The sequence below is a fragment of the Corvus moneduloides genome, chromosome 16, assembly GCF_009650955.1.
Source record: "Corvus moneduloides isolate bCorMon1 chromosome 16, bCorMon1.pri, whole genome shotgun sequence".
Taxonomy (NCBI): domain Eukaryota; kingdom Metazoa; phylum Chordata; class Aves; order Passeriformes; family Corvidae; genus Corvus; species Corvus moneduloides.
This window is the reverse complement of record NC_045491.1, coordinates 16,691,691-16,705,195: the sequence shown is the minus strand read 5'-3', so window position 1 is coordinate 16,705,195 and position 13,505 is coordinate 16,691,691. Positions and strand designations below refer to the sequence as shown.

Sequence of the window (13,505 nt, the reverse complement as noted above, 5' to 3'; positions counted from 1 at the left end):
GAGAGCTGCGGGTGTTCAGCCTGGAGAAGGCTCCAGGGAGACCTTAGAGCCCCTTCCAGTGCTTAAAGGGTCTTCAAGAGAACTGGACAGGGACTTGAGACAAGGGCCTGGAGGGACAGGACAAGAGGGAATGGCTTCCCACTGCCAGGGTTAGCTTATTAGGAAGAAATTATTGGCTGTGAGGGAGGTGAGCCTTGGCACAGGGTGCCCAGAGAAGCTGTGGCCGCCCCATCTCTCTGGAAGTGTTCAAGGCCAGGATGGACAGGGGTTGGAGCAACCTGGAACAGTGGAAGGTGTTCCTGCCCATGGCAGGGAGTGGAACTGGACGGTCCTTCAGGTCCCTTCCATTCTACAATTCTATACCCGCTCCAGAAGCTTCATGTCCCTACTGTCCTGAGGAGCCCAGAACACAGCATTCCAGATGAGCCACACCAGGGCTGAACACATCCCCTCCCTGACCTGCTGGCAATGCCCTTCACACCCCAGGATCCCCCACCTTGGCCCCAGGACACACGGCTGGTCAGGGGCAGTTGCAACCCCTGGAGCCTTCTCTGCAAAGCTGCTGGCCAGCAGGTCACCCCCAGCCCGGGCTGGGACATGCAATGACCTCCCTGCTGCTTTAGCTCCAGCACAGACACCCTCAGGCACTGGATGTTCAAGCTGGAGATCATCAGGCAGCAATAAGCCCCCAATGCTCCCTCGGCCAGGTAGCCTCGGCCAAGCATAGGTGACTGTGAGCGACACCGCACCGGCAGGGACAGCTACTGCCGGCTTGGGCCAAGAGAGGAGAAGGGAATCCTGGCCCCTGAGGGATCCAGGGCCGCCGCTGTGCCCCGAACCCGCCGCCGGCCCGGGATAACGAGACCACAGGAACATGGCGACGGCGCCGTGAGGGGAAGCGCCTCGCCCCCGTTTCTCCGCACCGCCCCACACGGCAGGGGGCGCCGTGCTGCCCGCGCATGCGCCGCTGCGCCAGAGGATCGAACCGCCAACTGCCCCAATTCGAATTCGCATCCTCACCGACCAATCACAGCGCGCAGGGCGGGCCAGGCCCCGCCCCCACCGGCCTCCCGGCCAATGACAGAGCCTGCTGTGTTTAAAACAAGTGCGCGCGGGAGGTGGGCGGGGCGGTGGCGCGGCGGGCGGGCCTGGCGGGCGGGGCTCCCGCAGCTCCCGGCGCTCACTGGGCGCGCCCGCGCTGCGAGCGGGGCGTGTCAGCCCCGCAGTCCCCGCCCGCCCCCGGCGCTCCGGTCCCTCCTCCGCCTGTGCCGCTCTCTTGGAGCCGGGCAGGGCGCTGTGTCCGCCCGCTTAGTCCCCGCGGACGCGCCGCGATGAAGGCGGGCGGTGAGTGCGGATGTGTTCACGGGCTCCGTGGGTGCTGCTGTTTCCCGGTCCTTCCGCGCTGAGGGGCGGCTCCAGAGCGGGCTCAGCCTGCTGGGCGCCTCCTGAGGAGGTCTGAGGGCGGGGGTTAACGGGATACACCGAGCCCGTGCTGAGGGACCACCGGGACCGGCAGCGGGTGGGGGCCGGGCCGACGGCTGCGCGCCCAAATTCAAACGCGGCGGGAGCGGCCCGGCCCGGCCCGGCCCGGCGGGGGCTCGGGGCCGGCTCTGCCCGCGCTCTGCTGCCCGCCGGGGCCGTACCTCAGCCCCTCTATGACCTCTGGGTCCGTGGCTGTGGCTGGCGACTGAGCGCTCCTGGCCTCAAAGCCAAGGGGTCAAGATGTATATTGCGCGTGGAATAACATCTCGGGCGTCTGTGAGTTTGCAGGGTGCACAGTAATGTGCAGGAAACCCCGTTCAAAAGTAAGTGGTTTTTACTGTAACGGTGGCTGAACGATGGTACTTGATTGCCCAGAGCGATTGTGGCATCCACATCCTTGCAGTTGTTCAAAGCCACCTGGATGTGGTCCTGCCCCCCTTGGCGCGGCCGTTGGACCGGGTGACCCCCAGAGTTCTCTTCCAGTTTAAACCACTCTGGTTTCGTGAAGCAGCACATTGGAAATTAACCTGTGCCACTTCCTGTCTGTAGAAATGGAGTTTTCACTGAATTGCTCATGTACCCCCTGCTCTCTATTTGGATGCTCATATAGGCTGAACTGGCATCCCAGTTTGGGTGTCCGTTTCATTTTCATGGCAATAATACTGCTGAAGATAATACATTTTGTATATATATGTGTGCGTGTGGATATATATAAAAAAATATATATTATTGCATTGGAGTAATACTCCAGAAGATATAGGCAATGGGTCTTCCATTGGCACCCCTGGCAGCAACTGCTTGGAAAGATAGGCTTGCGTAGGCTTGGTGGTCTTCCTAATATCTCTGGTTGTGTTCCAGGGACTGGTGTCAGTTGAGAAGGAAAAGTTGGGGCATGGGGGAGGTAAATGAAATGATAACTGTGACAGTTAAACCATTTGTTACTACTGAGCAGGGACAGCCGAACTGTTTGTCCCTACTAAACATGGTCACAGGAGTCAGGGCTCAGAGGGGCTCTTGGTGAAGAACACTTGAGCATGAGCCACCCCTTCTGAGTCTCTTGGCTTCATTAACCAGTTTGAACAAGCCCTTTCTGCTCTGTGGCTTATTCTTGTGGCATTATGTGGCACGAGCTATATTTCCCTCGTTAATATGTTTGCCGTGTCCTGTGCTGCAGTGAAGAAGTGCTCAAGTGAACACCTTTGTATGTGTGTAATACTCTGTAGTACCTTTTTTCCTTGTGCTGTTCCATCACTGACTGAAGTGTCCTGTGTTTTTCTTTTCCAGTGGTTCACTGTAGATGTTCCAGATGCTTTTCTTTCCCTTCAAAGCGAAGGATAATAAAACGGCCTCGAGTCCTGACGTTCTTGAACCTCCCCGAGGATGTCCTGTTTCACATCCTGAAGGGCCTCCCTGCTGCAGACATCCTCTCAGTCAGAGCTGTAAGTGCTGTAGCTTTCCCTCTGCCAGGCACCACTGCTCAGCTCTGCCTTCAGGAGCCTGGATGCACACGGCTTCTCATCTCACAGTGAGCCTGAAGAAACCCAAAGAGTTTCTGCAGGGTTTAGATTTTTGCTATCCCAGGAACAGTTTCATTTCTCACTGCTCAAGTTAAGAGTAGCAGCAGTATTTGACTGCTTTTTGTACCTTTTCTGTGGCAATTGTCCTGCCAGATTACTGTGGTTGAACAAATTGGTTTGGTTTGGCATCTCTTGCCTTACTGCTTATCAGGCAGGCAACAAGTTAAACATAACTTGTGATTAATTAGTTACTTCTCTAAAATAAGATTGCAGAGACCTGTTCTTCTGTTGGTCCTTTTATTTTGGTAATCATTATTTTGTGTTCCCTCCATGCAGGTGCACTCACATCTTAAGTACCTTGTGGATAATCATTCCAGTGTTTGGGCACATGCAAGTTTCCAAGACTTGTGGCCATCTCCAAACAATCTGAGGATGTTTGAAAGGTAAGTTTTGAACATCAAATTTGTCTGGTCTTTTAGAAGAGGTTGTTTGAAGGAAGATTAACTGTTCTAATCAGTCCTCAGTGTAGTTGGGGCATCTGACTTGTACGAAGAGGGGAAATATTTGCTTTAGGAATGAAAAAATGGCTGATTTCAGGTCTAAGCTGCAGGTGGTCACTGCTGTCTCTTTAACCAGAGCAGGACCTATTGCATATACCAAAGTTATTTCTCTTCACAGGCATTAATATTCCAGACTGGAACATAGCACATTCCCTAAAACCTCTTTCTGGTGCTTCCATGTGAATGAACAAGTGAGGTCAGGGGCTCCAGAGAATAATGCTGTTTCTAAATCTGAGATGGCTTGGTCACTTCTTGTGCAAACCAGTATATTGAAAAACAGGTGAATTTCAGTAACAAAGTTTGAAAGGGTAATAATAAATCTGCTTTAAAAAGATGGGAAACATCTTTTTATCCATCTGATTTGAAGGGGATCCATTGGTGTCAGAGGTTTCTTTAACAGGTTTAAATGTCATGATAATGGTTTTGCTTCTGACTGTCACCTCTTTTCTTTCTGAGGCAGACCACTATGTGCACATCAGTTTGGGAGGGAGGAACACAAGGGCTTCATGTTTTGATGCATGTCCTTCAGGGCACAAGGACCAAACTGTGGATTCTGGTGCTAGGAAGGATTTCAACCTCAAGTGTCTTCTCTGTTTGCCCTTCAGGGCTGCTGAAAGTGGTAACTTTGAAGCTGCTGTGAAGCTGAGCTTGGCATACCTGTACAACGAAGGCCGTAAGTGTGGGAGTTTGTCCTGGGGCTTTGGGACCATGACATAGCACAAGGAAGTTTTACATTGCTCTGCTTAGGCACTTTCCAGGAAGCTGCCAGGTGTTCAGTGATGGGACAGGATAGAGCCTGGGAATTCAGGGTTAGGAGTTATCCTCTGCAAACTTGTGATCAAACTCGGCTACTTTGGTATTGTGATAAATGTATCAAAAGGGCCTGAAAAGTGACAGGAGGAGCCTCCTCGCACAGGGTCCTGGCAAGGCAGTTGGTATTTGCAGACTGAACTCCCCAACTTAGGTTATGTGTTCCTACAGCCTGACTGTAGTAAGATTTTCCTTCTTTAGCAATCTCCGTGATTTTTAAGGCTCTAAAGGAAAGAGACAGTTCAACCTTTTCCTGATTGTTTCCTCGTGTGTCTTGGTTTGACTGAATGCCAAGCAGGCATTGTGAACAAACTCTACTTGATTCCTGGCTTTCTCTCCGGTTCAGTGTCCATCACGGGCCATGGGCGTGCAGAAGTGAACGGAATAAAGGCATCTCACTACTTCAGCTTGGCAGAGCACCTGAATGTGTGTGCAGTCCCCTTTATCTGGCTGTTCATCCGTCCTCCCTGGTCCTTCTCTGGAAGCTGCTGTAAAGCTGTGGTCTACGAGAGTCTCAAGGCAGAGTGTCAGCTCAACAAGGTCAGGTTTCTTTCTGCCCTTGGCTTTACCTTACGTCAGTAACTGTGTCTCATTATTTTGGAAAAAATACTTTTGTTTCCCCAAGGAGCCTCTGACTGTGGCTCAGACATTTTATTGAACTCATTGCCAAACTGCACATGAGAGATCATGAGTGCTGGAGGCCTGTAGCGTCTCTTCTGAGAGGTTCAGTGCTATCTCAGGGATAACAAAACATAGAGAAAAGCAAGGGGGAGGAGTGATTGAAAGATAAACCAAAACTGTAGTCTGGAATTACTAGCAAGAATTGCTGTGGTTTAACAATGCTTTGTCTTGATGCTTTCTTCAGGCTCAGAAAGGATCTATTCTCCACAGCTTGGCTAAGGTCTTGAATTTCTTTGAGGTGAGCATTATTTCTGATGTGATGTGTTTGGGTTTTTTTTGTGGTGATGCTAATGCTGTTTACCTTGATTAAAAAAAAAATAAATCACCCAGATGCTCTTTTACTCCTCCAGTGGCCCAGGAGTTTCTGTTCTCGTGAGTTTAATTTACTGGTTGTTTAAAGGAACATTATTAACTTACTTTATTGAATTGTACAAACAGTGAAATTAATTTTGGCTTAATTATGGGCTTGCAGTATGTTCAGGTCTCAAAGGAGGTCTTCCAGTTGTAGTGCCTAGCAAAACAAAAATTAAAATAAAAAGCCTTCAGTGGCAAGCAAGCCAAACTGCATTTGTCTGGCTGAGGAGAAGCTCTCAGAGCATGCATCTGCAAATGGCAGCACTGAGTGGAAGTGGGAGCATTCCTGAGAGGCTGCCAAGGAATGGATTCTGCTGTGTAGCTTTAGCACAGTATTCTGTAGCTTCTGAAATGTTGAGGCATCCACTTGTCTGGACAGAAAGAATACCAATATATGCCTTTTGTTTTTAGGATGAAGGAAAAAAAAAAGAATCCCTTGAAATGCTTGAAGAATCATCAAAACAGGGTTGTTTAATCAGCTCCTACCTCCTTTGGGAAAACAACAGAAAAGCTGCTGTAAGTAGTCATTTTTTGTCTCTAGACAACTTTTACACTAACTTCTGGATCTCTGTTATGTGCAAGAAATGTCCTCAGAAAGCAATTGCTGTTCCTCAGAGCTTACCTTCTTAAACAAGGAGAGTGCTAAGAACTCTCTGAAATGAGCTTTGGTGTCTGCCTGGCTACAAGCAGTTGTAGCCAAGGTGCCACAGAAGTTGCTTTAGTCCAACTCTGCTGAAGGCTTGGGCACTGCTGGCCAGTGATCCCAGGGCTCTGGGAAACAGGAGGGGGAGGCTCCTGCCTTGTCATTAATAGATCTGCCAAAGCTCTCACCTTGGAATCCTGAGTGACTGCTCTCATTTCCTGTGAGACCTTGGGCAAGAACTGAAAAAGGGTTCTTAAAAACAGTGATGTCATGATGAGAAACAGACCTGTTGCTGAAATAATGGATGTACCTCCAGGTAGTGTTTTTTCTCTGGATGTTGGTGCTACAATGCCTCTGTTTGCTGTGTAAAGGCTGTGGGTTTTTACATCTGTTTGTGTTGCTCTCTGTAGATGTCGGATCCTGGCAGATACCTCCAAAGTCTCAGGAAGCTACGAGACTACGCAGCCAAGGGCTGCTGGGAAGCACAGGTAAGACTGAGTTTTCCCAGAAAAAGAGTCTTTATTTGGTCCTTTCTGTGCTGCCATTGTAAGTTTAGATTTCTCTTTTTAGAAGCAGGACCAGCATTGCTGAGTAATGTCTTTATGTGCACGTCTGTATCTACTCTGCAGATTCTCTTCTTTGGGAAATTACTGCACACCTGTGGCAGAATGGAGTAAAGATGCATCTTTTGATGACTGGCCCTAAATAATCTGTGTGCTCAACATTTAAACAAACTAAGAACTACCAGTTCAAGTAGTTTGTCATGTTCACTGTTTCAGCAGGAAAATTAGAGGACCATCCTCTGCTGCCCTAGTTTTCATTTGGTAAAATAAGCATACTTTCTTTTGTGTTCTCTCTACTACAGATAGCTTTAGCCAAAGCTTGTGGGAATGGAAACCAACTAGGATTAGAAGCAAAATCTTCCAGGGAAATGGTTTCTCAAATCTTTCAAGCTTCCCTTCCTATCAGCAAGCAAAGCATCTTCACTGTGCAGAAAGGAATGAATGAAATAATGAGGTAGGAACTTGGATCCAGGAGTGAGGCCCCACAGCAGAAACCATTCCTTATTTCCCTCCACATCTCTACATTCCCTCTACAGCTTTTCTGGGCAATCTGTGCCAGGGCCTCACAGGGAAGAATTTCTTCGCAATATCCCATCTAGCCCTGCCATCTGTCAGTGTGAAGCCGTTCTCCCTTGTCCAAAGTCCTTATTGGCTCCTTTCCTGAATAAACACCCACAGCAGTGTCACCTGTGTTAGCCTGCCCTTATCTGTAAGTCCCTTATCTTTTTTTTAGGTAGATTTTGATCCATTCTGGTTGCTCTCTCACATGTAGGGCAGCTCCACCAACTTCCCCTTGCTGGCATTCCTTTCCTAAAAAAGCACGTTACCATCCGTGGCAGCATTCCAGCCACACGGGTGTCCCACCATGGCTCTGTAATGGCAATGGGATCGTGGCCCTGTGACCACACACACACATCTCCAGCTCCTCCACTGTGTGTGTTGGTGTGCAGGGAGGGGATGGAGCAGGCAGGTTTTCCAGGAGGGCTGCAAGAAAACCCACCACAGCCACAACCCCACTTGAGGGAGTTGGCTCTTCTCTTGGGAGGCATCTCAGGAACACTTATCCCTGCTCTGCTTGGCCCGGCTCATTCCTCACTTGGATGTCATGGTGTGGGACACCACTTCCCAAGTCCTTCCTTAAGTCTCTCTTCCTGTTCTAGGTATATCCTGGTGGATTGGCTGGTGGAAGTGGCTACCATGAAGGACTTTTCTAGCCTGTGCCTTCACATGACAGTGGGATGTGTGGATCGTTACTTGAAGCTGAGACCCGTACCTCGTGCTCGGCTCCAGCTTTTGGGAATAGCCTGCATGGTCATTTGCACACGGTGAGGGTTCTGGCTGGTGAGCAGGGGTGGTCATTGTGATCATCCAGATTCTTTCCTGCAGCTCAAACTTCTCCCCCAACCCCATCCCTTGCTTGTAATACTGGAAAGACTCTCTGACTTCCCTCTACTTTGACTGCTGCTTAACTGCGTTTACATACAAACACAGACTCTAGATGAGGCAAAAAAGGTAGTTCCTTGCAGGTTTTTTTCTTATTTAGACACATGATCATAGCTGTGGATTGCTCTAAATGCATTCCTTCAGCAACTGGAGTCTTTGATACCATATTGGCATGAGAAAGCTGGAAAGGAGTAACAGCAGCAGTGATCCATAGTTGAGCCTGTTACACTCAGATGAACTGCAAGGGCTGGTGGAAGATTATCCTTCTGTGTTCATTTCCTTAATATCTTGCATCTCAGCCTAGGAGAGGCTTCATAGATGAAGCATTAGGATCACAGAATCACAGACTGGTTTGAGTTAGATTGTCTCATTACACCCCTCTGCCATGGGCAGGGACACCTTCCACTGTCCCAGGCTGCTCCAAGCCCCAAAGTCCAGCCTGGCCTTGGACACTTCCAGGGATCCAGGGGCAGCCACAGCTTCTCTGGGCACCCTGTGCCAGGGCCTCAGCACTCACAGCCAAGAATTTCTTCTGTATTAGGAAGAACATTCCAGATTAGGAATGTTCCAGTAGGTAGTTCCATCTTACAGAATGAAATAAAGAGCTGCAATGCTTTCTTTCCTGGTCTACCTGGGAAAGTACCTTGTGAAGTTATTTAACTCTGGTCATTGTGGATGGATTATCTGCCATGAGTGCACAAATCCCCTTTCTGCTGGGGCTAACTGGTTATTTAACATTGCAGTTTCATCAGCAAAGAGATGCTGACGATACGGGAAGCTGTGTGGCTGACAGACAACTCCTACAAATATGAAGAGTTGGTCAGAATGATGGGCGAGATCATTTCTGCCTTAGAAGGAAAGATAAGGGTGAGTTTGGAAAGTAGATGTAATATTTCCCCCCCATTGGGCTGCTAGTCAAGTCAGGCTGTAGCAGTTCTCATCTAAGGAGTTGGGGGTTTCTGTCGGTGTTCTCAATCAGCTGTGGAGCCTGTGCATGTCTCAGAGCATGCAGATACAGAAACCTCTGCCTTCTCTAGAGATTCAAACTTCAATTTTAAGAAGCCATTTATTCTCTCACTGGAGAATGTTTCAATGTCAATGTAGTAGTTAAACAAAAAAGCCCCAAACAAACAAAACCCAGCACCTGGAAACAGCTGTTCTAAATGCTTTGTGCTGGTCTTGTATTTCCAACCTCTGTTCTCCTTTCTGCACTAGATACCCACCATTTTGGACTACAAAGAAGTTCTGTCAAGCATCGTCTCACTGGAGAGAAGAACTCTTCACCTGTACAGCTTCATCTGTGAGCTGTCCCTCCTGAACACGAGCCTCAGTGTGTACTCCCCAGCCCAGCTGGCTGCTGCTGCACTGCTGCTGGCCAAGATGCTGCATGGGCAAGGTAAGCCATCTTACCTCAAGTGGAGCTGTAGCATGGTGTGCCAGTCTGCCTTCTCTTTCTAGGGAGATTTTTTTGGGGTGTTAGCTTGTCTTTAGGCAAGATGTCCCAGTCACTTGGCTGGGGGAGGTGGAGAGAAGAGTGGAAAAGAGGAGGACAGGTATAAGAATTCAGAATGAAGAGCTGAGTTCAGCCTGTTTGGCTGTATTGGGCAACCAAGATGACTAGAGGGCTGGAACAGCTCTGCTGTGAGGAAAGGCTGGGAGAATTGGGATTGTTCAGCCTGGAGAAGAAAAGCTTCAGGGTGACCTAATTGTGGCCTTCCAGTACCTGAAGGGAGCTGACAGGAGACATGGGCAGAGTCTACTTACAAGGGCCTAGAGATACAGGACAAGGGGGAATGGCTTCCCGCTGCCAGAGGGCAGGGATGAATGGGATACTGGGAAGGAATTGTTCCCTGGGAGGGTGGGCAGGCCCTGGCACAGGGTGCCCAGAGCAGCTGGGGCTGCCCCTGGATCCCTGGCAGTGTCCAAGGCCAGGCTGGACATTGGGGCTTGGAGCAACCTGGGACAGTGGAAGGTGTCCCTGCCCATGGCAGGGGGTGGAATGAGGTGGGCTTTGAAGTCCCTTCCAACTCAAACCATTCCATGATTTTCTGATTCTATTTTACCTCTTAATAGCAGTGATGAACTGGAGCATTAGCATCAGATGATGCAAGCTTTGTGTTTCAATGACACTGAAGATTTCTATCTTTAGGTATAACATCAGTTTGGCAATAAACTTATCCTTGAAGCCAGTTGTGAACATGAACAAACTATGGACAGGCATAAGCTTGCAAAGATCATGATCCTTATCCTGTTAAAAAAAAAAAGCTGTCTGACTACAGAACTACTGCACTTTATGAATATGTAATTCAATACATGAATGTGCACTCTCTTCTCCAGCACACCCCTGGACCAGCCAGCTGTCTGAGTGCACTGGTTTCTCTCAAGAAGACCTCTTGCCCTGTGTGCTGAGCCTCCACCAAAAGTGGTAATGGTTTTGGGACTCTTCGGGGGGGCACATGACTACTTGGATTGCAGCTCTTGCAGATGTGCTGCACCTGTACAGTCAGCCCTTCCCAGTGAAGGAGGGGCCTTTGGGTAACTGCCTTGCTCCCCTGCACAAGGCACTAAGATTCACTTCAGGGACAGCTGTTCTATTTCTGCCAGCTGGTCTGGCCCTGGGTCACAAAAAATGGGGACAGAAAAGGAATTAGATGCTCACATGCTCAGAAGCCACCAGGTGTCCTGATGAAGCTGCTGAAACACCAACTGCCTTACACAGCACTGAGGGGCATAGAGGGACAGTACCTAACTTGGCGGGTTTTCTTAATATTGTTTCATAGAATCTGTTCTAAGATGGGGGTTTTAATCTTTCTTTGCAGCTTCCACGACGATGTCCCAAAGGACTATAGGCAGGTGTCCCTAATGGCAGTGAAACAGCGATTTGAAGACGAGCGCTATGAAGAAATAGGCAAAGAACAGGTGGGTGAGCTGTGGCTGCATCTGCTGCTGCCTGACACCCAGAGCAGAGCTGCTGCCCCATGGCAGGCTGGGTGAATAAAGTGGCAGTTTAAAACTTGAGTTGCAGGGACTCTTAATTGATGTTTGAGTGCTTGTGGGAAGAACTTGCTGGGACAGAGTTCTCCTACAAAATAAATAGCCTCCTTCTGGCTATTTAGTTCTTATGACAATCTCATGGTCTAATTCTTGTAGGCACTTTCATTTTTTTTATCTATTTCTTTATTTAATATTTTAGGTTATGAGTTACAGCCAGCTCTGTTCATTGTTGGGTGTGAAACAGGAGGACCCAGCACCCAGTCCCTTGCACAGGAACGTGGTGGAAATTCAGACTTTTCTCAGCTCTCCCTCTGGAAAGAGAGCTAAAAGGTGAGTGTAACTCATGGCTGTCAGTGGCTCTGAAGATCAGCCCGAGGCTTTCCTCCTCTCTGGTACCCTGAGGTTTCATTCCTAAATACAGTAAGTTTTCCTGTCACCATCTTGACATACCTATTTAAAAGAGCTAGAAAAGCCTTGGCTTTTAACATGTGATTTCTGGGGTTTTTTGCTATAGAAGGAGGGAAGACAGCATTCAGGATGACAGAGGCAGCTTTGTGACTACACCCACAGCAGAGCTGTCCTCCCAGGAAGAAAGTCTGCTGGACAACTTCCTCGACTGGAGTTTAGATTCCTGCTCTGGTTATGAAGGTGATCAGGAAAGCGAAGGCGAGCGAGAAGGAGATGGTGAGCAGTTTATTCTTAGAAAAAGCAGCCAAGAAGATTAAACTTGTCTTTTCATTTTTGCTTAAAACTGTTTCTCAGGCACCAGATGCCTGAACTTTCAGCTGAAGACCAGTTGGAAAAACTCTTCCCCTTCCCCCGTGGTTATAATTGTTAAACTCTCTCAGAGGTATCTATCTGTTCTTTCTCTGCACTGCTTCAGAACATGATGACGGGTTTTGTATTTGCTCAGCATTTCAAAGTCAGGCTGTTTGCAGTGCACCAAATGTGATGAAAGAGCCACTGTCTTAGAAACACTAATTAGCTGTTGGGTTTTGCTGACCCTGGGCCTGGCTGCTCATTTTCTAACAGCTTAGTACCTGTTCAGATAGTCTGAGGGAAGAAAAGATGCTGTGTGAGCAGACAGAAGGTTGACTCTTGCTTGGCTTTTTTCTGCTTGGCTCTGTGCTGAGTGCCTACTTGGTGCTGGATTGGGACAAACTAAGGTTTCTCTTCTCCCATCCTGCAGTGACCAGCCCCAGTGGGATCCTGGATGTGACAGTGCTGTACCTGGACCCTGCAGAGCACTGTGCCCAAGACTCCAGTGATGAGGACAGCCTGCCTGGGGAGTGGGATGGCTCCAGGGCACCCCACAGGGAGGGGGAGTTGCCAGGGGCATATCTCACCCCAAGGAATCCCAACCCAGAGGGGAGCTCGGGCTACTCTTCTGTCAACACTGCCAGTCCTACATCTTCTGTTGAAGGCAGCCCTGGAGCTCCTCCCAAACCTACCTCAGCACTGCCCCACAGCAATGCCATGAACAGGGAGCCCTGCCAGCCCCATTACCTGCACAGGAGGCAAGTCAAGAGAAAAAACATGGCAGAACACACTGAAGAAAGGCTGAACTTGGGCTTCTTAAGCCTCTGATTTCTTCATGCTTTTAACTTTTCCAGGATTCCTGGAAACTGTATTTCTGTTGCAGTCATACAGGGATGGTAGTGAATAATTGTAAATACCTCCAAAAGAACAACCCCCTTCCCTTCAACCTTGTCTATCTTGTACATCTGGGCTATTTCCTCCCTTCACAGCTGCCTTTTTACGTATCCCCTATTGTCTCATCCTTTGCTAAGGTTCTGCTCTCTCTCTAAAACTTTATAGCCCAGTTGTCATCCCTCTTAGTGACAGAACTGTCCTGTCCCTTGCTTCCTCTGAGGCCTGGCACTATGAATGAAATGAATTGACAGTGGTTCTCAAGTTCCTGAATGTAACACTATGCTTGAACTCTTCCACTTGAAAGACCTATTTTGAGGTTGTGCTGCCTTTTTACTCTGTCCAGGTCTCCCTCAGCTCCCTTCTCTTCTTGTCTATGGCATTTGCTGCACTGATACAAGGTTTTTATTGAAAAACCCCAGAGGTAAATGAAGGCTCACTGCAGGTCTGAGCTGCTCTCTCACCTACCTCTCACATGGTTTAAACCTCATTTGCCTCTTCTCTTGTTGCCATGTTTTCCTCACCTGAAAAGTCCTTCTGTGCCTTAACACATAGTGAACATTGGAATACCAAGGTACAAGACTTCAAAAAGATGTCACTGAAGTTAACACTGGAACTGGACTCCAGGACTCTTTAGAAGTTACTGTGGCATTGGCAACAGTTCAGATACACACAGTGTAGTGAGTGTTTACTGTCCGTTTTTTTTATAAATCATTTTGTTATTAGAGATGGGTCCCGGTCTTCCTTCCCCTCATTCCGTGGCCTGAGGCTTGGAGAACTGCTGGGATGAGGTCAGGGTTTAGCCCTG

The 13,505-nt window shown here is 48.7% G+C and overlaps 1 protein-coding gene across 1 annotated transcript; it reads left to right on the top strand.

Annotated features, from left to right (window-relative positions):
• The first annotated feature begins 1,240 nt into the window (after window positions 1–1,240).
• Window positions 1,241–13,422, top strand: CCNF (cyclin F). The gene is made up of 17 exons (XM_032126029.1): window positions 1,241–1,344; window positions 2,767–2,921; window positions 3,336–3,442; window positions 4,165–4,232; window positions 4,716–4,909; window positions 5,235–5,288; window positions 5,816–5,920; window positions 6,458–6,535; window positions 6,913–7,064; window positions 7,771–7,935; window positions 8,797–8,920; window positions 9,269–9,449; window positions 10,391–10,478; window positions 10,873–10,972; window positions 11,247–11,377; window positions 11,562–11,731; window positions 12,237–13,422. Exons 1-17 carry the CDS (start codon window positions 1,332–1,334, stop codon window positions 12,632–12,634), a joined length of 2,283 nt encoding a protein of 760 aa, XP_031981920.1. The 5' UTR covers window positions 1,241–1,331; the 3' UTR covers window positions 12,635–13,422.
• Window positions 13,423–13,505: the final 83 nt, after the last annotated feature.